At 45.5% G+C, this 25,648-nt stretch overlaps 1 protein-coding gene across 1 annotated transcript in view; it reads left to right on the top strand.

The window, feature by feature from the left end:
- Positions 1-9,945: 9,945 nt before the first annotated feature.
- Positions 9,946-25,648, top strand: part of LOC147659027 (cadherin EGF LAG seven-pass G-type receptor 2-like) — a gene marked incomplete at its 5' end in the record, with an annotated part of 105,820 nt that continues 90,117 nt past the window's right edge. The window contains 3 exons of the mRNA XM_086952026.1: positions 9,946-10,103; positions 18,233-18,396; positions 23,006-23,131. Coding sequence (XP_086808152.1) covers positions 9,946-10,103; positions 18,233-18,396; positions 23,006-23,131 — 448 coding nt within the window. The remainder of the gene's footprint in view (positions 10,104-18,232; positions 18,397-23,005; positions 23,132-25,648) is intronic.

The raw sequence follows: 25,648 nt of genomic DNA on the forward strand, positions 1-25,648 counted from the left end.
AGGGATGAGGACTTGACGGGCAGGAGAGTTGTAGGGTGATGGGCACAGAGGTCCCACCAAGCATATGGATACCTCTGAACCACCACACCACCGCCAGGGAACAGCGGTTCTCTGGCGGAGTTAGCGGTCCCAGGGCGGCACGACCACTAGGGTCGTAATCTGCTGGTTATCAGAGGACCACCAGACTCGTAATTATGCCCAGGATGTTAAGGTGATGCTGAGACTCAAACCTGGTTCCCTACCCCCAAAGCATCTCGGATAGGAAGAAGTGTTGAGGGTGATTTAAAAGGGAGTGGAGGCAAATGCCTGGGAGGAGCGGGAGAAAGAGAGATCTGCAAGGTTGCAAAATTAACAAAAAAGAACTAGGATTTGGCTTGCATTGGGGCGCATGATCTGGAGGATGAAGGAGAGAGAGAGACAGATAAGGAGAGATGGATAAGAAACCCAAGGATTGTGGGGAATGAAGCACGAGAAATAATGAGAGGCAGAGATACACCGTGGGAGAGAAGGTGGGCAGCGAGCATGTGGGAGCGAGGTTTGGCAGAGAGGCAAAAAAAATATGGGAGAAGCCAGACAGAAGGGGAAAGGAGGGTAGAGGAGAAGGAAGAAGTGTATGAAGGAAAGGGCTGGAGCCGTGGGATGTGGAGCAGTGCCACAGAGCAGCCGGTGCTGCCTTTGTGCGGCATGGCCCTGGCTGTGCTTGCTCTGGCACCACATAACCCTGCCAGTGTTTGCCCGCCGTGCCCAGAATGCTAAAGAGCCCCTGGGCCATTGTGTGATGACGGATCTTGGGCAAGTGTCAGCCCTCTTCGCTAAGGAGTGGGGAGCTTAGCAGTGGGGCTTGGGAAGAAAGAATGAGTCTCGAGGACACATCTAGTACAGCCTCGGCCTGAGCAAGGCCGAGTGTGGCACCGATGCTAAGAGTTACTGTGCCCATGTAAGGGCCTGGGCCTCTCTGAGGATTGCACCACGTGACCACTCCCAACTCTTTCCAGTGACGTTTTTCTGCCTCAAGTCTTTACCGAGTGTGGAGCCATCACTGCCACTACCAGTTCCCTTGCCTTGTTTTTAGAGCACTTCATAGGTAGATTTTAACAGATTATACCTTTGATAACATAGACCATGGAGATGTGAATGCCCTATTTAACAAGGAAGCTTGAAAACCAGGTGTCACAACATCAAGAAGAGAAAATAAAAAGATGTTATTCAAATGGATGTAAATGAATAGACATCAGAATAAAAATATTCTGAATTTCAGACAGATCAATTACTTTTGCAAAGGTAGGAAGGAGGGTTAGAATACAGCTATCTACAGTATGGCCAAAGGTTTAACACAGAGCCAGCATTGCAACATCCGTTCTAAGCCTCCCACTTATCTGAACGCTTCACTGCGTTTGCATGTTCCTTTTGGGGTCCAGCCTGCTCTCATTTATTATAATGGCCACCCTCAGGCGTTCTGCATTTATAAAGACACACACTGTCTCCCTCTTTCCATGGTCTACCTGAAGCCTCCAGTATTTCTGAGTGGCACTGCTCATGTCTAGTGTCGTGGCCGTACCCTGGCATGCGGGTCGCCCTGGGCAACCCTTTGGCCATGGCCGCTCCGGGTCCTTCCACCCACAGCGAGGCTGTGCTGCATTCATGTGCTGCCGCAGCCATCCTGAGGCGTTCCACTTCACTGTTTTCCTCCAGACAGTTTCAGTACCTGTCCTCAGACCTCGCAATTCTTTAAGGGACTCGTGGCCATCCCTAGGCCTCCTGGGTCTCTGAGGGCCACTGTCGCATGGACCGCTCCCAGGCCTCTGGCTTCTGGGAGGGTGCTCCGCTCCGGTCAGCTTCCAGGACTGTCCAAGGCCTCCCGCCTCTGAGGACCGTCCTGCTCTGTGGTCTCCATGAGTATCAGAGGGTTGAACGGCTCCCATCTGTTGCCCTGGCTGGCCTGGGGTCTTAGCCCCCTCCTCCCTGATGTTGCAATCCTCTCAGCCCTGCGCCCCTCTGTGGTAATAGCTGCCTGCCTTCTGGCCTCAGCCTCCCTGTCCCTCCGAGTGAGCGCTGTTCGCACCTGCCTTGGACTCACCTTAACTTTTGCTCTGGGCGTCCTTTGAGGGCCTAATTAATGACTCGCTTGCAATGGGTGCCCTCTGGCCTCAGCCCCCCTCTCTGACGTCACTTGGGAGTACTCCGAGCACGTGCTACAGTTGGCGCCCCCTGGCCTCGGGCCCACCTTCCTTCTCGGCTCCCTTACCTGTCCCCACAGGCGTCCGCGGGCCGCCGTCCTCACGGGGCTCCCCGCTCCGGCCTGTTGCCAGGGCCTCCGCCCGTTCCAGGGGGGGATTCATCCTTTGTGGCAGCCCGGCTGTGCCTGCCGGAGCAGTCATTTGAAATGTACTTTCTCTTGGGCGTCTTTTCAGTGGTTTAATCCAGTGCAAACAACCTCTCGCTGGTGCAGGAAAGGGACGTCCGGTTTAGACAAGGGAATGAGAGCTTAGAGAGCTCAATCTCAGTGGCGGCTGGTGACATTTGAAAGTGGTAGGGCGGAAAATGCGAGCGAGCGCAGCGAGCAAGCCCGAACCAAACTGTCACCCCATAAGCATAAAAAGAGCTTTTGTCACCTCTTGTGCCCAGCTATAATTTTCTACTTGTTCTTGCTAAGGTGTTTTGGGGCATTGATTGCCACATCTTGCACATGACTACTGACTTTTTCCAAGGAAAATACTCTTTAGGGAGGAATGGGAAAACAGAAAGTTGTAGCTGGAATGCATGAATTCATCCCAGCCCTTGGTAATTACTCTTAGTTGAATTCCAGTCCATTATTTTTCTTAGTCTCTGTGTCACTAGAGACAAGGTCCCACTCTATGAAAATCGGTCCAAGTCTTATTAAAAAAGGGACAGCCCGAACTACTGGACTCTGTCCCTTCTGATTGGGAACTGAAGACCAAACAACCTCACAGATGTTCCAGTTTTATTTGGCTTAATCATGTTGGCACACCTGACCCACTTAGGATGACTCACTGAGAGTTAATCTCTGGCACTTTCCAGAGTTTTTTTCTTTTTACTCACTGTGTCACAAAGATAGGGACACCACACCACATGCAAATCATTTTTGTACACATGCTATGTGTGTGAACACAAGAGACCCCAAACTTGTTTCAGCCTTGTTCGGCTTGATCAGTGTGGTGCAGCTAGAGACCTGTTCTAGGCCCAGTTTAGTCAGAACCCCTATATCCGCCTATTTACAGTTCCGCATTGAAAATATCTGAAGTGTAGTGTGCAATTATTGAATTAATCTCAGCCAAATGTAACTACCCAGGGACGAATTCTAGTCTATTGCTTACTGTTCCAATACACACAGCAAGCCCCCTATGCAAATCAGTATAGGCCACACCACAAAAGGGACCACTACAACGAGGCCTACTATGTATTTCTGTGGTGTGCATATGCCGTCTGCCCTCTGTTCCACTTCGAAACATAGCACCTGACCACACCCCAAATGGCAGTTTAAGTATACTCACTGTCCAGAATGTGAATCGGAAACGCAACCTGTGAGAATAGACGAATGAGACAGTCTGCATCAAAACACAAGGCTAGCGCTGAGTAGCAGCTCCCCCCTGTCCCTGGAATAACATGTATCCTTGGGAAGCTAACCATATTCCACTAAACAGCCTGGTGATAGGCACACAAGTACATTAAATGGCTAGGTGTCACGTCACAACAAATGAATCACCATCCTGAGATTGTAAAGCAACCACCTTTCCCATCAATCATGCCTCATGGTAGATGCTGCACTTTGCCGTTGCGAGTTCGCACGCCAGTGCGCCACGACCCCTACGGAGCATAGAACATATAGAATTCACTGCCAAAGCCTGAATTGCCCTGCATGTATGAGGCACAACACAAGAGAATACATCATGTTACATATAAGTTTGTGAATGTGTCAGGCCTGGGTAGCTTAAGCACAGACGGCAGACCTGTAATCTGCCAGTGTGCCAAAACCTGAGCTGACTCTACCAGATGTCCCACTGTGACCCCCGCTCAACCAGAAGGTTGGCTCCCACCTTCATCAACAATTTTATCTCTTGGTTTACACACTGCCTGCCAACAGATGTCACGTCCAGAACAGACAACAACTTTTGTATGCAATGAGAAGGCTTAAACGATATAAAAAGCAGTATCAGCTCAAAATAGAAACAAAAAGCAGACATATTACAACCTCTCAGACCAATTTCAAGATGAAAAAAGTTTGTTTGTGCAGCTTACTTTCGAGACTGGTAAATCAAAATACCTGCTTGCACATCATATTTTTGAAAACAGAAGACAGCGACGCTACATTAGAATGCAAGTAGTAAGGACTCCAGTGAAGATTACATGTAAACAGCATGCAACACAATTGCCACTGCAAAAACACCATACTTACAGCTTTCTGATGAAACAACACACCAGAAGGAAAATCATAAGGAAACGTTGTTAGTTTTACAAAAACCCCAACAACTGCCACATTTTCTTTTTTCGGACATCAGCTGCCTTAGAATCAACTTATAATTTCCTGACATTATTGGCAAAGCACAACCTGCAAGAGGGTAGCCTGCTTGCAAGGACTAAGAATGTTCCACAACAAGCGCACATTAGAGAGGAGGGGTTTGTGCAAATTATCATAGCGTAAACGCCGTAAAGGAGACCAAAGAGGAGACAGCTTTGTTAACACTGAAGTATATTTAGTCAATTTTTTTCTCTAGTAAACCATGGGCAGGATGACAGAAATCCTACAAGATAAGACGCAAATACTAGCTCTTGTTTCCCTCTACCTCACACCTCTACCACCACGGCTATCTATGCCTGATGCTGCGGTGCCACTTCACAAAATTCTGTGTCACTCTCTTCTGTGGTGAAGGAGGGGGGTGAGGGGGTGGTGGGTGAGGAAAGGATTTTCCTGTGCCGTCTGTCCACAGTGGATTATGTTCCTGAGTGGGTATGTGTCGCAGGACTGCTGTCAGGACATCTTAAACATTGGCATGCGAGGGCGAAATGACAGCAGCGAGTAGAACGTGTCACTAGATCTCACCCGAGGTAAGGGGTTACCCAGTGGCCAGGGCAGGGGCAACGCAGGCCGGAACCGGCCCAGTAGACAGTCTGAATAGTATCTATGATTAAACTATAACTCGCGATATCACGGGCCACGCTCTCTTGTTGTGCACAAATTCCCTGCGCCGAGTATTGGATGTAAGATGAGAGGCCTTAAAGGGGGCAAGGGAGGCCTCCTTATTGGCACGTATTCTGGACGCGAGGTTTGGTGTTGTGATAGGCCTGTTGCGAGAGGACTCTTTTGTCGCTGTTATTACGGGCAGGCGTGGTCAATGCGCACGCTGTGAGCAGACAATAGTATTGTGGTACGTGCCGGTTTTTACTTGAAATGCAGTCTAGCAGCATAACGATTCACCTCTCCCCAAATAGGTTGTATGTAATTATAAGAAGCATAAGCATCACACATGATGCTCTAATTTCTTACATATCAGTGGAATGTTGTTTCTCGTCACAATCCCCAGACTACCCAGTTTGTCAATTTTCGAATATTGATCGATATGCTGTATTGTAGTGCTGGGTCCCTAAACCAGGCCTCCTGTTGACACTCGGAAGTCGGCACCAAGTCACAAAACAAAGAGCTGAGCTACACGAACCCACACGACAGGCGCTGCTGAATGAAACTAAGCAAAAGGGTAATTTACCTACCTGACCGCCGTCCGTCCGTCAGCTCCGCATCCTGGGACCTCCGACCTTGGCGCCTTCATGGAAACCGTTACCCCGCCCTCCGTCCTCAGCCAATCCTGGTGCTGGAGCAGCACCAGGATTGACACAGGGCATGGTTGCTTTCTGCCCTCCTGCCCATTAGGAGAGCGAGGTTTCGCTCTTCTAATGGGCATGCAAGCAGGCACAAGTACGCATGCGTGGGCAAGGATGAAAAACGTGCCTCCGTCCCCATTCATGCGCACCTGTTTGCTGCTGCCTGCCCCAGACAATGCCTTATGCCTGTCAGTCAGCATGTCACAGGACCGCCCACCCCCTTCAGACTCTGAAGGGGGTGGGCGGTCCTGATTCATGCTGACTGACAGGCATTGTCCCTCGGCGTTTTGAACTTAAGTAAACTGAGAGTTTACTTAAGTTCAGAGCAGTACGCAGAGGGAGCTGCGGGTGCGGGCGGGGGGGCAACGCCCCAACGCCCCTAATGGACGCACCGCCACTGCTCAATCTTTCTTCACTATCTATCGCCCTGTCACCCCTCACCAGTACCGCTGCCTCTGCAGGGTCAAACGGCTGGGCCCACATTCTGTGACCGCTCTTCAGACACCCGGGTCTTCTGTGCACTTCTTGTTTGCTTTTGGCGTTATTGTGGCGCTCTGCCGACCGCGTCAGAGGGTCCTGGCCTCGTGCCTGACGGTAGTTCTGTTCCCTGCTGTGTTGGGCCATCAGCTGAGCGGCAGTGCTGTGACCGTCTCCCGGTGGCCCAGTGATAGTATTATTCTCCTTTTTCCATCTTAGTTGCAATGCCGTCGCCATGGCTCACTTGTCGTTTTTTGGTGGCCCACAGTGGTGTAATGGTGTGTCAGTGGTTCAGTAGTAGAGTTATGTCTACTGGTCACACGGTTCGTGAGTTGTGCAGCTGTAGGACTTCCCAGTCCTACAGCTGCTCGGTGATTGTTTAGTTTACTCTAACAATTATATAGTGCTATCTGCCACTAGTGAAGCCCCAAAGCGCTAACCAGTACGGTTCTAACAAGCATGGTATGTATGTTTTGCAGAGTCAATGTTTATAGCATGACCTGAGTGCTAAGCATTGGGTGCCATGAGGGCTGGGGTGGACTCCAGTCATGCCACTGCGAACTTGGCGCTGCACTTGTATATGTTGGTGAAACAGAAGGATGCACCAAGCATTGAATTCACAGGGCGGTGTCTTGTCTGCTGTGTCTGGTTGGGTGTGCTTATAACCAGACTGATGGAGGATTCATTGAGTGTGGTGCGTGAGGGATCGAAGTGTGCTCCGCTGCGCTTGTCTCGACCATGTCGCACTGGCCTCCAGGATGAACCGGCTCAGTTTCTGTTTCTTGATGGACTATGCTTGTGGGTGCAGTGCGGCTGCTGGGGTTAGACCGTGATGGGCCGTAAGAGTTGGTACACAAACTGAGCCAGACACTTGCAGTGGGCGAGGGCTCTGCCTCTGCTCGAGGGTTTCTTGGAACCTCCAGCCCCAAACTTCTAGCCAAGTCTTCAGGTGACTTCTGGTTTCCACTGACGCTGTAACCTCATGCCCCAAAAATGAAAGACAAAGCAGTGACCTTTATGTAAAACCAGCGCTTGAAATGAAAACACAGAAGTGAGGTACCCTGTACCAGAGGACCTGCTCATTTCTGAGAGGGCCGGTGCTATCCAATTAAAAGTATTACGTCTCCCTTAAGAAGTGCAGGTACTCTCTCTCCTCCTAAATAAAAAGTGCCAGTACTCCGTACTGGACAGTACCGGCCCATTTAAAGCACTGTGTAAAACAGGAAAGGGAAAGTGAAACCCATCTCGTGGCTTAATTGCACAATGTGAAATAGGAAAACCCGTAGTCCAATCCCAGATTCCCTTTCTGACCAAATTGGATACAACTAGGCAATATTTTATTTCACTGTTCCTCCCTTTTCTTCATTCCCCCGCCTCGAAAAACAGGAGTTGAAGTAGTGTGCTGTACAAAAACTTTGGTAGATTGATGTAACAGAATATACTCACTGGTGATCATGCATAATAACATAGGGCCCTGTGAGGGGTTAAATAATTGACGTGGCTGTTGTTTTGATAATGGCATCTGCATCAGGTGCGGGGAGAGGACAGCAGATGTTTCTAAGTTCATGTTTAAAAATTATCTCTTCTGGGAAATGCCACTCTCAGCAATATAATCTGATGTACAAAGATATAATGTTTCTACATGTTAAAAGAACACTCTTTTGAACTTTTAAGAGATGTTATCATGTTTGTATGTGATGTTTACTGCATGATTTACATGCCCAAAAATGTTTGTAGCTCGAATCGTGCAGTATCTGATTAGAATTACTCTTGGAGGAGTAGTGTTATGTGCTCTCCCAGTGGCTGCAAGCCCAGGCTGGCTGTACCAGGCACCAGGCGTCTTCCCTGTAGGCTGGCTGGGTGGGGCTGGGCCCGCCCGCTGCACCTCAACACTTTACAAACTATAAAACCATTTGTTTTGCATTGAGTGTCTAGCAAATCAGCTCCCTTCAAAACATTTGCCTTTGCATTTAGTATGTTCCTGCCTCCTGCAGCCTCTTCACAGCAGGGAGGGGGGAGGAGGGAGATCTGCTGCTGCTTGGCTCTGAGAGTATATACATATATGGTTAAGACTCTTTAGAATGGTATATTTCTTTATAGTGTAACAGTTGGAAATCATTTCATTTTTGTATATTAAATTATATCATTGCATTGAGTGAAAATTGTTAGAAGTGATTCTTACCATGACCATAGAAGTATTCATGCCCCCCCCCCCCCGCCCTTTTCTGAAGGCAACGCTGATAGTGAGCCAGGAGGGCAGTTAGTTGTGTTTTGCCTTCGTAAGTCGCCTAGGGTAGTTACTGTAAATGGAGTACCATTACAGTCATGAGTTTTTGTGCAGCGCACTCCCTGAACTGATGTATTTAAGGGTGCTTTCATGTGAGGATGAATTAAAATTAGGCACTGTGAAAAAAAGGTGATTGCCTTGTATCACACAATGTTGTCAAGCGGAAGCTGGAACTGATGCAAGGTTTCGTGGTTTCATGTTGTGTAGTTCGCCCACTACATGGTTATCTCTTTCTCTCTCCTGTTTTAGATTTGTGTTTAATTAATGTTAGGATTCTCGGACACATTTTTATAACAAAGCCTGAACTGGTTTGGACATGTTCTCTTACATATGATATGTTTTTAATTGTGTATTAAATGTCTTTTGATTATGATGTTGAATTGTGAAACAGTCATCCTTTTGATGTGCTTTATGAAGTAATTTTTAAGATTTTGTGCCACAATAAATGTTTGGTCTTATGTATATCAGCTGATTATATCTTACTGGATAGTAAATAGTAGAAAAACATTTTTTTAAATTGCATTTACTTGGTGAATAAAACATTTATATACTTCTCTTTGGCATTTTCAATAATTTGACATATGAGTTTGGTGTGAATGAGGTTTGAGTTCCACTGTATGCTATTGAGGAGTCCCAAAGGGAATTTTCTTTGACTTGGTGTGAGGCTATATTGACACCAGAACACCCACCCTCAATCAGTGCATCGAGACCATTTGTTCCACGTAGCTTAACGTCTGTATTCAGTGTCATCCATTGTTGAATTCATTCATTCACCCACTCCTCACCCATTCAATGATTCATTAATTGAGCCATGCAGCCACATCTCCAATCTCCAGCAATCAATTCCAATGATTGTACAAGGTTCTATAATACAAAATGTGTTGTAAAATGCAACATATTTGCATTTTTTTTTCAAAAATGTATTCGGAGAGAACCCCCCAAACCTAATTTGCAGCGGGCGGGCTTGCTTCCTGTGCTTGCTCGCTGTGTGGTGTTTGAGCACAGCTCTGACAAAACTTACTAGGCCTGCTTTTGGTTCCCAGTCCAGCTCTGTGTGGCTGAGTGACAGTACTATGCATACTGCCTCTGTTGCTTGGTGGTGACACTGTGTGTTGCAGCCACTATTGCTCAGCAGTCTTGTTTAGTTTGCCAACTCAGATGAAGTTCTGTGCTTCTTAGCACTGTTGCTCTGTTGAAGTATTGTTCATGTTGCGACTGAGGCTCGGTAGTAGGGAGGCATTCCCTGTGAATGATACAGACACACTTTCACCCCTGTGCACCCCTCTCTTGCTTTCCTGCTCCTCTTCATGCTTCCTTTCATCCCCTGTTCTGCTCTTACTTTTCAGCCAATCATTGGGAAGTCTGGTATTCCCCAAGGCCCATCTGACCAAAAGGTGGCTGTTGTGACGGTGGATGATTGCGACACAGCGGTGGCCCTGCGCTTCGGAGATGAGTTGGGGAACTATTCTTGTTCAGCACAGGGGACTCAGTCTGGAACTAAGAAGTGAGTATCTTATCCAACATAGAGCAACCTCTTTGTCAGTCCTCTTTTTGAATTTGAGGCACTCGCTCCATAAACAAGATTGGCGTTCACGAATACACAAGTTCCCTGAAATTATGCTACAAAGGAGCGCAACATTATTCCTCAAGAAAATGAAGTTTTGTCTTGCATGGTGTTAGATAAATCCCTTTTTATGTTTAACACTGTCCTTCATAAAATGGTACAGGTACACCACACAGGCTCCAACATAAACTGGGTGCCTGCAAATCACCATTTCGAACAGAAAGGCAACATGTTAAAACTTCCTGTCTGCTCCAAAGTCCCTTTTCGTGCTGACAATTCATTATTTTCCAAAAAGTGGATACTCTCACAATCACATAAGTATTTTGACAAATCCGACACTGTTATTATTATCATAATTGTTGTTGTTTTATTGGTGTGGTGTGCAAAAAAAATGGATTGAACTCAGATCTGTGACTGGGGGTAAATGTTTGATTTGTTCAGTATTCCGTTCGTCATCTGTTCTTTTTGCGTTTGTCGCCCTCAGTGCGCCAGTAATGCCCAGATTTAGGTCACGTGTTCACTATGCCACCAGATTCAAGGTAACCTAGCTGATGAGGGGTGATACCCCGAAACCAGTCCCAGGATGCTTGTTTCTGGTCCAGGGAGGGCCTGGCCTGGCTGTTCCGGCTGAACTGTTCCCCTGGGGCGCAGGGTCAAGACTGATTTGCATATGGCTGGGTCTATACAGGAATGGCGGGCGTGCAAAAAAAACAATGGATTTAACCCAGATTTGTGACTGGGGATAAATGTTTGATTTGTTCAGTATTCCGCCCTCAGTGCGCCAGTAATGTCTAGATTTAGGTCATGTGCTCACTATGCCACCAGATTCAAGGTTACCTGGCTGATGAGGGGTGATACCCCGAAACCAGTCCCAGGATGCTTGTTTCTGGTCCAGGGAGGGCCTGGCCTGGCTGTTCCGGCTGAACTGTTCCCCTGGGGCGCAGGGTCAAGACTGATTTGCATATGGCTGGGTCTATACAGGAATGGCGGGCGTGCAAAAAAACCAATGGATTTAACCCAGATCTGTGACTGGGGGTGAATGGTTGATTTCTTCAGTGTTCCGTTCATCATTTGTTCTTTTTGATTTATTTTATTAGCAGAGCCTTTCATGCTCGTTTACCCGTTATTTGTTGTATGGTTACGTAGAAATGACACACTCCTGGTAAAATAAATATACATTCCCAGCAATGCAATTTTACTCCTGCATTTGTTCAGATTAATAGACCCTCTTGTTTATCTAGGGCGTTAAACTAACAGCAGAGTAAGTCCTTGCGTGGCACTGGAAAGGTTCTGCTTGGCTGTGGAAGGCCTTTGTTGGGCATTGGAAGGCAGCATAAGAGAGTGCTTGGAGTAGGTCACCACTGGGTATTGCCAAGCACTGAAAATAGAGGGCCTACATCAGGCATAGGAAGATGAGTGCTGGCCAGGAGAAGGCCTTTGAGTGACAGGACCAGGCCTTCGCCGGCATGCGATTGTCCTAGGTGGACAGAAAAGAGGTGCTCCTCTGCCGTGATGCAATGGAAGTATTTTTAATTAATCAGGTGAATTTAGCTTCCTGGTTAAATCTATAGTTTGCTGTTTATCCAGTCTTCATATTTACTTTAGGTCCAATTCTGAGGCCATTTCTACAATACAGCGCCGGCAGTGCTGAAAAGCGCATCAAGACTCCTGTGGTGAACCTGCCAAGAGGCAGAATGAAGCCCACTGGTACAAGGAGAGCAGTTTACTGAGTGTAAAATGGACATACGTTTGTGTGACTTGACACAAGTATCTTCTGGGTCGTCACAGGTTTTGGTGGTGATTCTCATCATAAGGTGGAGGTGTAGAGCATTATTATTGCTACTAGGATATTAGATGACTCTTGTCTCCACACACCAACATTTTTTGTTGGGTTCTTTTAAGCAGTATAAGCGCATTTGCCTGGTCAGTTTATGTCTTTCCCATACGTTACAGGAGGATGAATAGGTTCTTCTTCAACATTATAATTTCATATCCTACACTTAGTCCTGGTTACTGCGCTTCACAGCTCATATTTTGACAAATGCTGTAGTTCCAAACATCCAGAGGATGAGGAAAGACTGTCTTTCCTCTGGAAAGGGGCACAGTCCTGTGTGACCATTGCACACTGGACTGTGTCCCTACCTTAGGCTGGTGGTCCTGGAGTGAGCTAAACCTGATGTGTTTGTACAGTCCCGCACGGAGAGAGTTGTATTTTGAAGTCTCCTCCTAATTGGAAACAAGAGGCAGATCCACAGCTAAAGGCCTCTACCGTAGCACCAGCTCTTGTTTTGCAACTAACCTGGTAGTTCATAAATGTAGACTGTTTTCGTGGTAGGCCTATGGAAAGTGACAGAATCAGTCTCAATATTCTGAGAGAGCATATAGGGTGCCCAGTATAAAATGCAGGGGTGCGAAACGGAGTTCCTAAACTCTGGGAGGGATTAATCCCCACTCCCTGAGTCATCTCTGCTTGTGTCCCTGGAATCATAGGTCTTGAATCACCAGCAACTCCTAAGATTTAGGCTGTGGAATCAACACTTTGTTTGCAAGCACACAACCACTGTCCAGAGGAAGACCTATTGTTGCACGACACCACCCTGGGGCTTAAAGTAATCTTCCCAGCCTTGAAGCAGGGCTCGTGGTCAGGGGCATGGTTTTTTACCCACTGCAAGAAGAGCCCATTTCCACTCAGAAGGAAAGCGTGGTTTTCTGTCCTTTCTCTCATTTGCTCCTTGAAGCTCTGACATATACCCACATGACAGCTTTGTCTGATGACATGGCCCTTATAATTCAGAGAGTTAGAGCTGTTGTGTCAAAGTGTAAGTTTGAATGGACTTGTTCTGTTTTTCAGACCTTACATGGTGTGTATCCTCCATCTGTTCTCGCTGTCTGTCTAGTTTGATTCCTTCCAGATGTACATCTTTAATAAGCAGATGTGCAGAAATACTCAAATCGAATTTAACTGCAGTTCCAAGGAGAGTTTATTTCTTTTGTGATGCAATTAGACTTCATTTTGATGAGGCACATCAACATTTCCTCCCTGTAGTAGAATCCCATATGTAGTGAGATTTAAACTGTGTTTTCTAATTCCCCTTTTAAACAACTGTGCGCCAAATGGTCAGTGCGAAGGCTGCTTAATGAGCTTGCTGGTTCCATGTTCCCATCAAATTGATTTGTTTAGCACCTTTAGGTCTACCCCACTTGCATTCTGCCATTAATATTCCCCAGACAGAAAGATTATGCAGATACTTAGTGGACACATGCTGTTCTCAGTCTTTTTTGGTGGGATTCTTTTTTTGCTGTTAATATTGGTGGTCCACTTGATCTACTTTCCACTCATTGGCAATGGAGAACGATGGGCTCCATCATGAGGAAACAATATGCAACCATGTATTATGGTTTGTGCTGCTTATCCGAAGGTTTCAGGAAACCTTTGGACAGCCACTCACTGGACTTGAAGCTCTGTTTAATGACAACCACCGATTGCCCCATGTTAAGAACCTGAGAGCTATGGTACTTAGGAGGACAGCTTTTAGTGCATGTGTGTTATTGGCCTTAGTGCTTGTATATTTTGCACATTTTTTCAGCAACACTTCCCTTATTGTGTGTATTGGAGCCACAGACCAAGGAGCTCAAATGTGACCACACAAGTGGCCCTATCACTGCAGGTAATGTTTCTTATTTCATCACATACAACCTTCGGATTCATGAAAATGTATGTCATTGAAGGTGGTGGATCTGTTGACTTGCCTGTCGCGCAATTGTTGAAATCCATGAAACTACCCCCTGTAGAGGGTGTGGCTTCCCTAATCAGCCTGCAGCAGAGGTGGTGTGCCAGTAGTTTGGCTACCTGTAGAAGTGCTAAATCCATGGCTTGATCTCCAGCAAAGATGATAGATCCCTTTTATGGCGTTCAGCGGAGCTTTGTGGTTTCATGGATTGGACTTCAGCGGGGCTGGTGGATCCATGCATGTCCCTAGCAGAGGATATGGATCATTGTATCACATGAGTATACGACATGGACCAATGTATTGGCTTCCTATAGAACTAATGCAATAGCTTCTAGGAGGGGTTCAGACGTTTTGTTGCCTCATTTAGATCTATCCGTTCCCCTATTGTGGAGTTTGCAATGAGGCCTCACTGAAACTGATAATTTCTCGCATAAGGAAAGTTGTGCCTGCGCGTCGAGTCGTGTGACTGGCTAGGTAGCCTTCTTCTAAGTGTGGGCGTACTCTTGAGCCTTCTAATGGGATTGACAGGGCAGGTTAGAGAACTAAGCCTGAAAGAAGAGGGGGAAGCAGAATTTTTTAATGAGTAGGGCATTATGGACGGACAGTGGCCGCCACCTTGTTTAATTTTCCCTCCCTGGTAAAATTTTCTTCCTCCTTTTCCTGAGTGAGAATCTTCTCTATTGCCATGAGGCTGTTATGTGAGATTATTCTAAGGTATTGTTCATAAAAGAGCTGTGCATTCGAAAACAAAGCACAGCCAGATCACTAAATAATTTAGGCTCAGGTTGATACTACAGTGGCGTCACAGGTACAATTTCATGGAACCACAGGAAGGAACGATAATGTCTTTCCCCGGGCCCATCCAGTTATGACTGATGCACACATCCTACTCTTTTTGACGGATTGTGCCGGAGACCAGGGCTGCGTAGGAGAGGATGCACATCTAGCTGGCATTTGCCAAGGTGTACCCAGTGCCCGCCCTGGCGCTTCATGATGCCCTTGTCTGTTTACTAGCGCATTGCACACACATTTTCCATGCATGTTTTCTAACGTGTAGTTCTATTGCCTTTCACATTCTATAAGTTCCCAGCTGGGGTCCCATGTGAGTACCCCCTTTTTTTTATCTTCACTTCTCTTGGGATCACTATTATCACTTGGACAGTCTAATCCTCCCTCGGGTATATGCTAATTCTGCTCAGTTGTATATCATCCCAGCGACATTGCTTGTTCTGGCCCCACATGATTTATTATAATGTATTACTATCCACAGATGTCCCTGCATTGATAGGTCCTGAAGAGACCACTGACAGCTAACTGGATTGAAACGCTGTTGACAGTATTGAAAGCGAACCATTTACCAGTCTCTATTATTATGTCAGATGGCTGGGTTCATCTTGTACTAAATCAATGGTCGACTTTGTCATTATGGAAGCTTTTTTTCTATGTCACAAAATGTCATGCACAGTGTTATGAGTTCCATGTTCACTTGGGGACACTATGCACCTATATGGAATACTACTATACATATTAATGTACATAAACATTCTGAACTTACTGGTATTACGCTGTATTTGGTCTCCCTTCTCTTTTTGACATCCTCCGCTACCCCTATTCTATTGCTATTGTGCATTGCAATATTGTGTATTGTCTACAATTGTTTCCACAGTAACCACTGTTTCTGGTTGTAGTTTATGTACCCGGGTCTTTGTGAGTCGGGTGTCCCTTGTTGTCCTTACTTGCCTCCTCCGTCAGCAGGGATGATCTGTGGTGCTGCTGTGAAAGGTCACCGCTCAGGCATGTGTGCCCCCTGGTCGGGTGCCGTGAAGATGCAGCGCCTCGTGCCTCCAGGGTGGTGCTGAAGTTCAACTACTTGTTTTCCCTCTCTGATGCTCACCTCAGCAGGCTCCCTCGCGTGCGGGCGAGCTGCGCGTCTTACATTCCGCCCGGGAACCTAAGGGGGCCTCTTGATGGACGGGCGAATTATCCTTTCATAAATGTTTACCAGGAATGGTTGTGAAAGGAAACCGAACGGCGATGACCTGACAGGGAACCTAAGCGACCGGTTCAGCCTCAGAGCCTCACGTGCGAAGTCCGTGGCTGCTCTGTGTGTTTTGTGACTTCACTGTTTTGAGAAGGATTTAATGCATATTGTCAATCTTCTGGCAGTTCATTCGCAGAAAAGGTGTGTGTTTTATTACATGCTTAGTTATTTGATTGATTTAAAAAGTCCCTGTCAAAACCAACTGGCACCAAATTCTTTTTTCCACTTGTCTACGTTGTTTGCGGCTGTATTTATGGGCGAATTAATTCCTTGTGTACTTGTGCAGGGGTTGATACAGAGAAATCCAGCTTGTCTACCACCTCATGGGCTAAGGGCCGAGAAACTGAATTGTCACCTTCAGCAGCAAAGGTTTCCCTGTGAGCAGGTGGTATTCATGCCCACCTGGAAACATTCACACTTGAACCACGCTGAGATGTGTTGTGAATGAAGCACAACTGGAGTTGTGGATGAATGTGGACTTGACTGGGCAAGGGTAATGGCCGAATCACCTTCCCATACTGTTTATTTACACCACAAAATGCGCACCTCCTGGTAAAGTGTAGGACATCCACTGATGTTAAGATTATCAAATACATTGGAACTGGTTCCACAAGCACTGGCAAGGCCAATAGGTCTGATTTGTGTTTGAGTCTTGACTGAAATATTAAAAACTGCTTACTGCAGGGGGAAAAACCTAAACTCTCATTACTTTCTTTATACAATGCGTCTATAGGATACATTGGATTTAGTATTCAGAGTATTTGTGAGATGCCAAAGTATCATGCATTGCAGAGCAAGAACTCCGTAGGAATGACACACCAACCTGCCAATAGGATGAGCTGAAAGAGAAATACTCCTCTGGGTGGAGATGGAGCCCAGTCTGTGTATGTTTGTGGTCTGATGTGACAGCGCAGCTGTTGCTAAACAATTATGTGAGCATTACTAAGAGGGACTGTGGCTCTGCCCTCATGTTGGGAGCCAGGAGTACAGGTTTTGATTGGGCAGAAGTTGTGCGTTTCCACAAAAAAGTGCTTGCCCTCCACACACCTGTGATCAATTTGTTTATTTATCCAGCTGCCTGAGCTCGATCTTCAGGAACACACACATGACATTGTAAAGCTATTAACGTGTTTTAGCGCCTTAACCGTAGCGGCAATTCCGCCGCGGTACAGACGTTATAATGAGTGGGCGGGGCTGCGAAGGTCGTTGGCTGTTCACAGCACCAGGCCGACGGGAGCACGGAAGAGGTTAGATAACTAGATAATTTATTTTGTTTTTCTCTAGCAGCAGCACAGATGGGAAGAGGGCAGTCTTTAACCTATATAGATTTTTTAAGTCTGGCTTGACAGTGCAACTGTCACCTAACTTTTTAACCTACACCAATATTATTCTACAGCTCTTTGCTTCCACACAATTACACATCCATTCCATGTTATATACTTGTCATACTTCACATTACATCACCATACATTTCTTTAAAGCGAGACCTATTGGCATTGCTAATGCTTGACTTGTTTATTTATCTAGCGGCCTAAGTTTGAACTTTAAGGAGAACACACATGACATTGGAATGCAAGTGAAGTGTCTTAGATAACTGGCTAATTTATGGTGTTTTTCTCTGGCAGCAGCACAGATGGGAGGAGGACAGTCATTAATGTACATGGATTTTAGGTCAGGCTTTACAGTGCAATTATAGTGTGACCTTTTAACCTACACCAATATTATTTTCCAGTACTTTGCTTCCACACAAAATACATATTTATTCCCATGCTAGTTACTTGTAATGCTTCACATTACCTTACAACGTCCCTTTTAAGCCAGACATATTGGCATTGACAATGATTGTTTAAATTGTATTGGTAACAGTAGGTCTTGTAGATCGGTTCTGTCGAGCAGGTCTAAAACTAAGCAATAAACGTCGGAGAAAATACGAACGTGGAAGAAAAGCTGAGTCTGAAAGAGCAAGACCTTTGTGGGCAGAAGGATAGCGTATTATTAAGGACAGAGTTCTTGTGGGTAGTGGTGTAGTAGAGAGCAGGATGTGAAGGAGAATGGCTTGGAAAAACACAGGAGAGGGCGAAGTAGTGAGGAGGGGAGCAGTGGGTGCAGAGTAGAAGTTATGTGGCAAAGTTAGAGTTTCAGAAGCAGGAACTGCATCATATGCAAGCTGCAAGTGCAGCCAACAGGTGGACTCTTTTTTTGGCCTCTACTTTAGACCTTTTGAGTCCCTCACCCTCCAGTTTATAACTTATTTTGCCTCCAATTTTAATGATTTCCAACTCTTTTTCCATCCTCAGGTCTCTGGATCTGACCGGGCCTCTGCTGCTTGGTGGCGTCCCCAACTTGCCTGAGAGCTTCCCTGTTCAGAACCGGCAGTTTGTGGGCTGCATGAAGAACCTATTGATTGATAACCGACCGGTGGACATGGCCGACTTCATCGCCAACAATGGGACCGTGCCGGGTATGTAGCAATGAGAGAGCAGGGAGATGGATGCGAAGTAATTGTATAGCAAAGCAAATGGCTTTAACTTAATAAAAGGGGAGACCTATTGCAGGTTTAATTCTTGCTTTTAAGCCACGCCCTTAATTACATTGGCCACGCCGCTTTGAGAGACCCCCAGTTTTTTCATCCCACTTAAAGCCTTGCCCTTGAACAGAACTACTAACCATCACACTGCTACAAGCGTGACAATACTGACCTTTTCAGGTCTCCGAAGCTATAGGAATGACTAGGGCCGCAGGTAATAGTCATTTTTAATGTACAGTGAATTAATAATTCACTGTTGTGGTCATCTCTAAATTAGCCAGACAGCGCCACCTTGTCACAAACACTGGTGCTCACAATTAAGTGCTGTGTAGCACCAGAAATCACCGGCTCAAATTAAGCAATGCTGTGGTAGTCAAACCAACTAAAACACCAAGCACAGATGTTTGTATAAGAGTAGGTTTATTAGCCACTGCCTCCGACAGCCTCCAGCAACAACTGCCAGAGGTAGAACATTTGTCAATACAACCATCACCCACATCCCAGACTCCTGGGCACTAGAGGCTGGAATGTGGAAGCCATGGAAGCAATCCCCTTCATATTGACTGAGTATTATGAATTTACCTAAGACCATCTTCAACCCATCATCTTGTGGCTACCATCACATGGTCCCCAGAAAGGGTACCTTGTCTATGTGTGTGCAAATAAATCTTACATTCATAACACTCAGGGTGATTTAGGGGTCTTAGTTATGAGAGACGGGACACATTTTAACCACAAGTAAACTGTAGTTTCCTTTCACTAGGGACACCTGGCAAAGAAAAACAGTACAAAATCATTAATTCGGCAGCACAGAGGTGCAGTGAAGGTAGAGGTGGGCGGAATTTGCGTAGTCGTGCTATGCAAAGCTCAGCGAAACATTAAAAAATCTCTGCAAGCACGCAAAAGTTCCCTGGACCCGCGGAATTGCTTGTTCTGCCCGTTCGCAATGCTTTTTTCCTGTTCGCGAACGCTGTTTGCTTGCTCGGGGAGAAATATATCACAAACACGCATTTTGAAGGAGCGAACAAGCAAAAAATACCCCGAAGCCACGGATCGCAGAATTTTTGGCAATTCTATATTCTCTGCGGAACGCAAAATTACCCAAATTCTGCAAGCGGTACGGAATTTACCGCCCAGGCCTAAGTGAAGGGGTCCTCCAATTCTATACATGCACACAGCATATCATGGGCGGTGTGCTGAAAAATAAAAGATTTTTGTTTCTAATTTTGGAATATGCTTCCAAACCACCAACTTGATTGTTCACTATACAAAAAACGTATTTGCCTCGCAATTTGAACTGACTATATTAATGGCAGATGCTGTGTCCAATGTACTACTGCAAAACTTTCACTCTTTCTGTAAGTTAATAAAAGTATAACATTATATTAAATAGCAACATATTTGGGTCCAGCATAAAGAGCACTCTAAACAGGCTTTAAGAGTGAGACAGCACACAATGATCCAATGGTAATTACTAGTTGAAGGCAAATCGCATATAGAGCATTAGGAACTATACACTGCAGTTGTTTACATTGATTCAGAAGGCCCTTGGCTGCATTCAGCACATTAATATCATAATTCAGTCTCTTTTGTGAGAAGTAATACCTTACATCCTAAACAGCTGTTTTATCAGAATGTTCCCGACTTTAAAAAAAGAGATGCCTAAAATGTTGGCTGGGAGGCAGCATCCTGAATCAGGCTGTATGAATGTCACTTGATTGTTTAACTTAAAGAAACAAGCTCAACTATAATCAACTCCTAGCCAACGCTGCAACAACATTCTGCCAGCTAAGCAAGCTGAGCAAGAAGGGATGCAACTACTGCAAATCCATAAAAAAATAAAGCATACCCTAAAGTGTACCATCTGTACAGTACAGAAGGACACAGAACTGAAATGCGGTTGCTTTATGTAACAAAAAACGTTTTATTGCAGTAATGCACAGTAAACGCACATAACATTCAAAAGTCAACAGCAACTTTAAATAAGGCAGGGTCTGCCTTTATTCCGACATTTCAGTATTTGGCACAGCATGTAAAAATAGGAGTCAGATATAAAGATACCTGTTAGAAAAGCCTTTAGACTCGAACACAAACTCAATGATGTGTTATTATAATAATGCCCCACTTTGCACCTAGTCACTGATCGATACAAGCAAATTCCTCCAACACAACGTATTTCAGCTTTCTTGTAATGCAATCTTGTTATTTAGATTAACAAGTGGGACATTCTGGTATTAAACATTATTAGTGAACAAGGTGTTGTTGAAATGAGGTGCTTCTATTAAAACAAGCAATGAGATCCGGCCAGATTCACCATAAATGTACGTAGAAATGTATATAGGCTATAGCTAGTTAGGGATATATTGTAGACCTGATTTAATGATTTTTAACTGCACTCCCCACTCCCCCCCCCCCCCATAGTGCAGCACAGGATACAGCATGCAGCAAGCAGTATGGTTGTTTATACAGAAGAGCACATTAAACTAGATATTGACCTTTCATGCACTATCCCTACAGTCAACCACTAATTTGGATGGAATACAAAACCTGCCTAGGCAGGTTTCCAGCAATATTCGGTTATGTACAGTAGTCTAGATCTACACCCTCACTATTAGGCGGAATGAATGTCTGCCATAAGTCTTAACATACAGACCACTTAAAACAAACTGTTAATGCCGCTCTGGTTGCAGCGGAGCAGGTAATAGCGCGCAGAAATGGATCTAGTACTGTGAGTTTAGTTACTGCAAAATACGTATCGTCGCTATCACTTAAATATCTTGTATGGAGAAGTCGATAATTCTAGTGCACATTGAGCAGGCTAAACTTACAGCTACTGCTCCAGGACTTGAGCAAAGACTTTATGCTCATCTAAAAAAACAGAGAATCCCGGAGGCTCAACATGATGCTTCTGGCAGCCACAGCGGTGGCAGCAGGGGCCCCTGCTTGGTGTGGTGGGAATGCCTCGTCACACGATGGCCTCTCCTCACAGGCGTCAGAAGCAGAGCTTTAGCTTCCGGCGTCGCTGCTTCATTGTCATGCAGTAGCAGAGTGACGCACAATTAGAGTAAAAACGCTACTGAATGCAGATGAAGTCCCAAGTACAAAAACTCTTACAAGTTTACAGAGAGCGGCCTGAAGGGCAGCGTCACCTTTACTCGTGCTGTGACGCAGCGGGGGCAAGGCTCGGGATGCGGTGGTGAGATCGGGCACTGAAATGCAGTACGCAAGGCTGATTTTGTAGGTAATTGTGTTCGTAAGCGGCCCTGTGCTGTCCTGAACTGCAACCTTCAACTTGTTCCTGTAACTTGGCGGAATCAAAATGGATTAAGGAAATGACACCGGATCCACATGAATCCTTTCGAAAGCAACTGGCGAAAACAGTTACAATCCATTCCGCACTGCTCCCAGCACGAACAAAAAACAAGCATCAATCTCTTGAATTTGTGGGGCCCTGTGTTTCTAATTAGAAACACATGGCCCCATAAAGATAAGAAAGTGCTTTGTGACAGCAGTAAAGCAGGCGACCCAGTCCGATCGGAGGCGGAAGGGCGTCAACAAAAAACCCTCATTTCCAATGGCAGGCCTCCGTTTAGCATAAACGGTGACGCAAGCCCATGTAAAAATAAGGGGTGGGCCATAGTGTCCCTTTCTGAAAACCCCTCATCCACAAAATCTCCTGCCGAGTGAGCAGCGCTTTGCGCTACAACACCATGCGAGACCTAAAAATGTAACTGCAATGTGCACGGTTTATTTACAGTGCAATAATCCTACATTAGCAATGCGGACATGTTAAGGAAACAGCTCACATGTAGACTCATGTCATGACTGGCCTTACCCTCACCGCATACTTAGTACCTTGGGCGAAAGAGGACCCATGCCAAATAATTATACACTGCTTCTCTGCGATGCAGTAAGGCCTGTTCTTATACAGACCTAACAGCCATTTCAGAGATGTCCCATGGAATTTGATGCAGGATGCAAATTGTGACAACTTGCATCTGTTCCAGTCATGAGCCTGCACTGCCCTAATATGCCAGAAACAAAGATCTTTAAAAAGCTAAGAAAACGAAAGACTAAAGGCAAGTTTCCCATAAAAAGGGGGTTAGGAAAACAGCATGTTGCCACAAATCACTGAGGGCTAAAGGTGGCTGTGTGGTCAACAAACACAAAGATCTGAGCTGAGCTCAGCTGAGATCTTAAAAGTCTATTTAGACCCATTCTCCCCAGCAACCCTTCGCCCAGAAGTCAGGCAGTAGTGGCTGTTGTAACCCCAGCACTAAAATGTTATTGTTTAGCATTAATGATGCCTTCGTAGGTTTCTAAAATCTCTCTCCTCTTACTGAAATAATATGAACCAGACACTATAAGGTACATTGGCTAATCAAGCGGTGTCTCTAGCACAGCTGTACCCCCAAAACTGCACTGAACACATACAACGGGGGACCCGGCGTGAGACCCCAAGTCAGAGAAGTCCCACCCAGCCAAACCCAGAGTTACTCCATTCCCCAAGCACTAATTGTCTGTTTTGTCTGATTCCTCCTAGGGTGCGCCGCCAAGAAGAATTTCTGTGACAGCAACACCTGCCTAAACGGTGGCACCTGTGTGAACCGCTGGGGCAGCTTCAGCTGTGAGTGCCCCCTAGGGTTTGGAGGTCAGCACTGCGAACAAGGTAAGAGATGGCAAGGAGGCGGGCACTGGTTGGACTGTGATGCTAATGTATAGCGTTCTTGTCATCCAATCAAAGCGTGTGCTTGGGGGATTCTAAATACCGCAGTGGAAGGGTTGAAATAACTTGTGCTACTTGTGTTCAAGAGTTGCATGGAAAAAAGAGAAACCTTTTAATATCCGGTGATTGTCATACTACTTGCCAATTGCATGACTTCTGCCTGCCAATTGCATGACTTGTGCCATCTTAGTGCAAAACAATACATTTAGCACAAGTACAGTATGGTGGTTTAGTTGGTTTGACATTGTATTAGTATTCATATTGTGCTTTGACACAGCATTTGTGATTATTTTGTGCATGTTATATTTATGTATGCCCTGTGATCCCAATGTGTAATTCTCAAGGGAATTGTTTCGTACTGTGGGCAATAGCATAATTGTAATATGTAGACAGACTCAGTTTCTATTGAGATTTTATTTATGCATTGTTCCCATAATGACAAGTATTCAAACTCCAGCGTTTGTTTTTTAACGAAACACGGGGAATCACCCATTCTGTGGGATTTGTGGTTGGACATGTTTGAAGCATATATGGAAGTACTGGAAGAGGATGAATGTTTGGATGAAAGACATTTGTCTTTATTGTAACACAGATATGGGGCTTTTGGGTTGGGCGAGTTCTAACATTTGCCTCCTGTGGCGAATGCAGGCCATATTGATGTTTACCAGCATGCAATTAAACAAATGCAGGAAAGAGTTGTCAGGAAGATCAATGTGGTCATGGAGTGTTGCAAATTTTATTCAAGGGTACAGAAAAAAGATGAAACCATTGATCAGTTTGTCGCTGCTTTAAGGGGTTTTGTAGTAACTTGTGAATTTGAACATATATCAAATGGCCGAGTGTTGAGGGACTAAATTCTCCTGAAGATTACGTCAAGAGAAGTTATTGTTGTGTGGGGAGATTACATTGAAGGCGGCAGTGGATGCAGCCAGAAGCATTGAGGTATCGAGAAATGTATACAAACAGTAAGAAGTGAAAGTAGCAGTGTGCCCTCATGTAAGTGCTATTAGTGGAGAAAAGGACACCAAAAATAAAGGTAGACCTGGAGAGGTGAAGACAAATGAAGGGGGACATACACCTGGTAAAGGGTTGTTGTGTTTCAGATACAGTTATAATAGCCATATGGCTAATTCTAAAATGTGTCTGGCATTAAACAAAGTATGTTGCACCGGCAAGAAAAAGGACCATTTTATCAGATTGTGTAAAAATAGGAGTAAAAAGGTGAATCAGATTGTGTATAAGATAATGAGTTTGGGATGAATGAGAGTATGTGGTGGGGTGCAAGATTGAGGAAACCACTCGCACAATTTGATGATTATCAGTTAGGATAATACCTTCTTGTATTATTTTATGATTGTGGAATTATATCTCAGTATGCTTGGGTTCTTTTTGGTAATTCAAATTTAGTTATATTGTAGTGTGTTACATTTTATATTGTTAATGGGAGAGGTGTGTGGGATAGAGGTAGGTAGAACAAATAGAAGTAGAATGTTCTTGTGGGATAGAATGTAGAACATGGAATGAGGGGACAATGGTTCTAAGGAAGGCGGTTAGCAGGGACAGTTAAAGAGTTGCCTGCTATGTAATGCCACAGGCTGGCACCCCTCCTTGTGAGGATCTTATACATAAATAAATAAATCTGCCTGAATCCTCAGCTGCGTTGAAGACTTATTTTTTTCCCCAACACAAAACCAAACATGCTCAAGGCTTGTTTTGCAAACAGAAGGTGTGCATGTTATGGCAAACGTTTTCACAAGCATGAAGCAGTCAGCTCCGCAAGACATATGTTCAATTCAGATTGGCTGTTTATGTATGTGCCAGGACACGCAGGCATGAAAGGGACAACTGGTGTACGTCACTAGCTCTGGACATGTCTCGCCACAGGAGTAGTGTCTTAGATGACCTGAGACTATCCTTTTAACACCATGCGCGCTAGCGGAATTCCGCTCTCATGCTGTGATTTGCGAAAACGCATGTTACGTGACGAGCTGGGCTCGTCATCAGCGTGCGAGGAGGCTACGCCATGACGAGCCCAGCTCGTCATCAGCGTGGAAGGGGTTAAATTACCTCCACCAAGGATGTCATCTCGATACTACATATGGTTAGCAAAGCATCAGAATTCCATGGATGGCACCTCAACAACACACAACTGCCTATTGGAATGCTGGTATGGTTAACAACGCTCATGCTGTAAGAACATAATCTGCCCAACCTGCATAAGCAGAATCCCCAGCAAACCTAAATACTGAGATGGCAGCAGTCTTCGGCACCCTATCCAGAAATGAAGTTCAGCGTACTCACATGGTCACCTACATTACAGGATACCTACTACACCACTGACCACTCCGTAACACAGACATACTCTTCTTTCTGCACTACAGCACAACACAAGTCATCCAAACCACATCACAGAAAAATACACCCATGTCCACATCAGATACACCGTGGCACAACATTGCA

The sequence above is a fragment of the Lissotriton vulgaris genome, unplaced genomic scaffold (genome assembly GCF_964263255.1).
Source record: "Lissotriton vulgaris unplaced genomic scaffold, aLisVul1.2 SCAFFOLD_797, whole genome shotgun sequence".
NCBI classification, from domain to species: Eukaryota; Metazoa; Chordata; class Amphibia; order Caudata; family Salamandridae; genus Lissotriton; species Lissotriton vulgaris.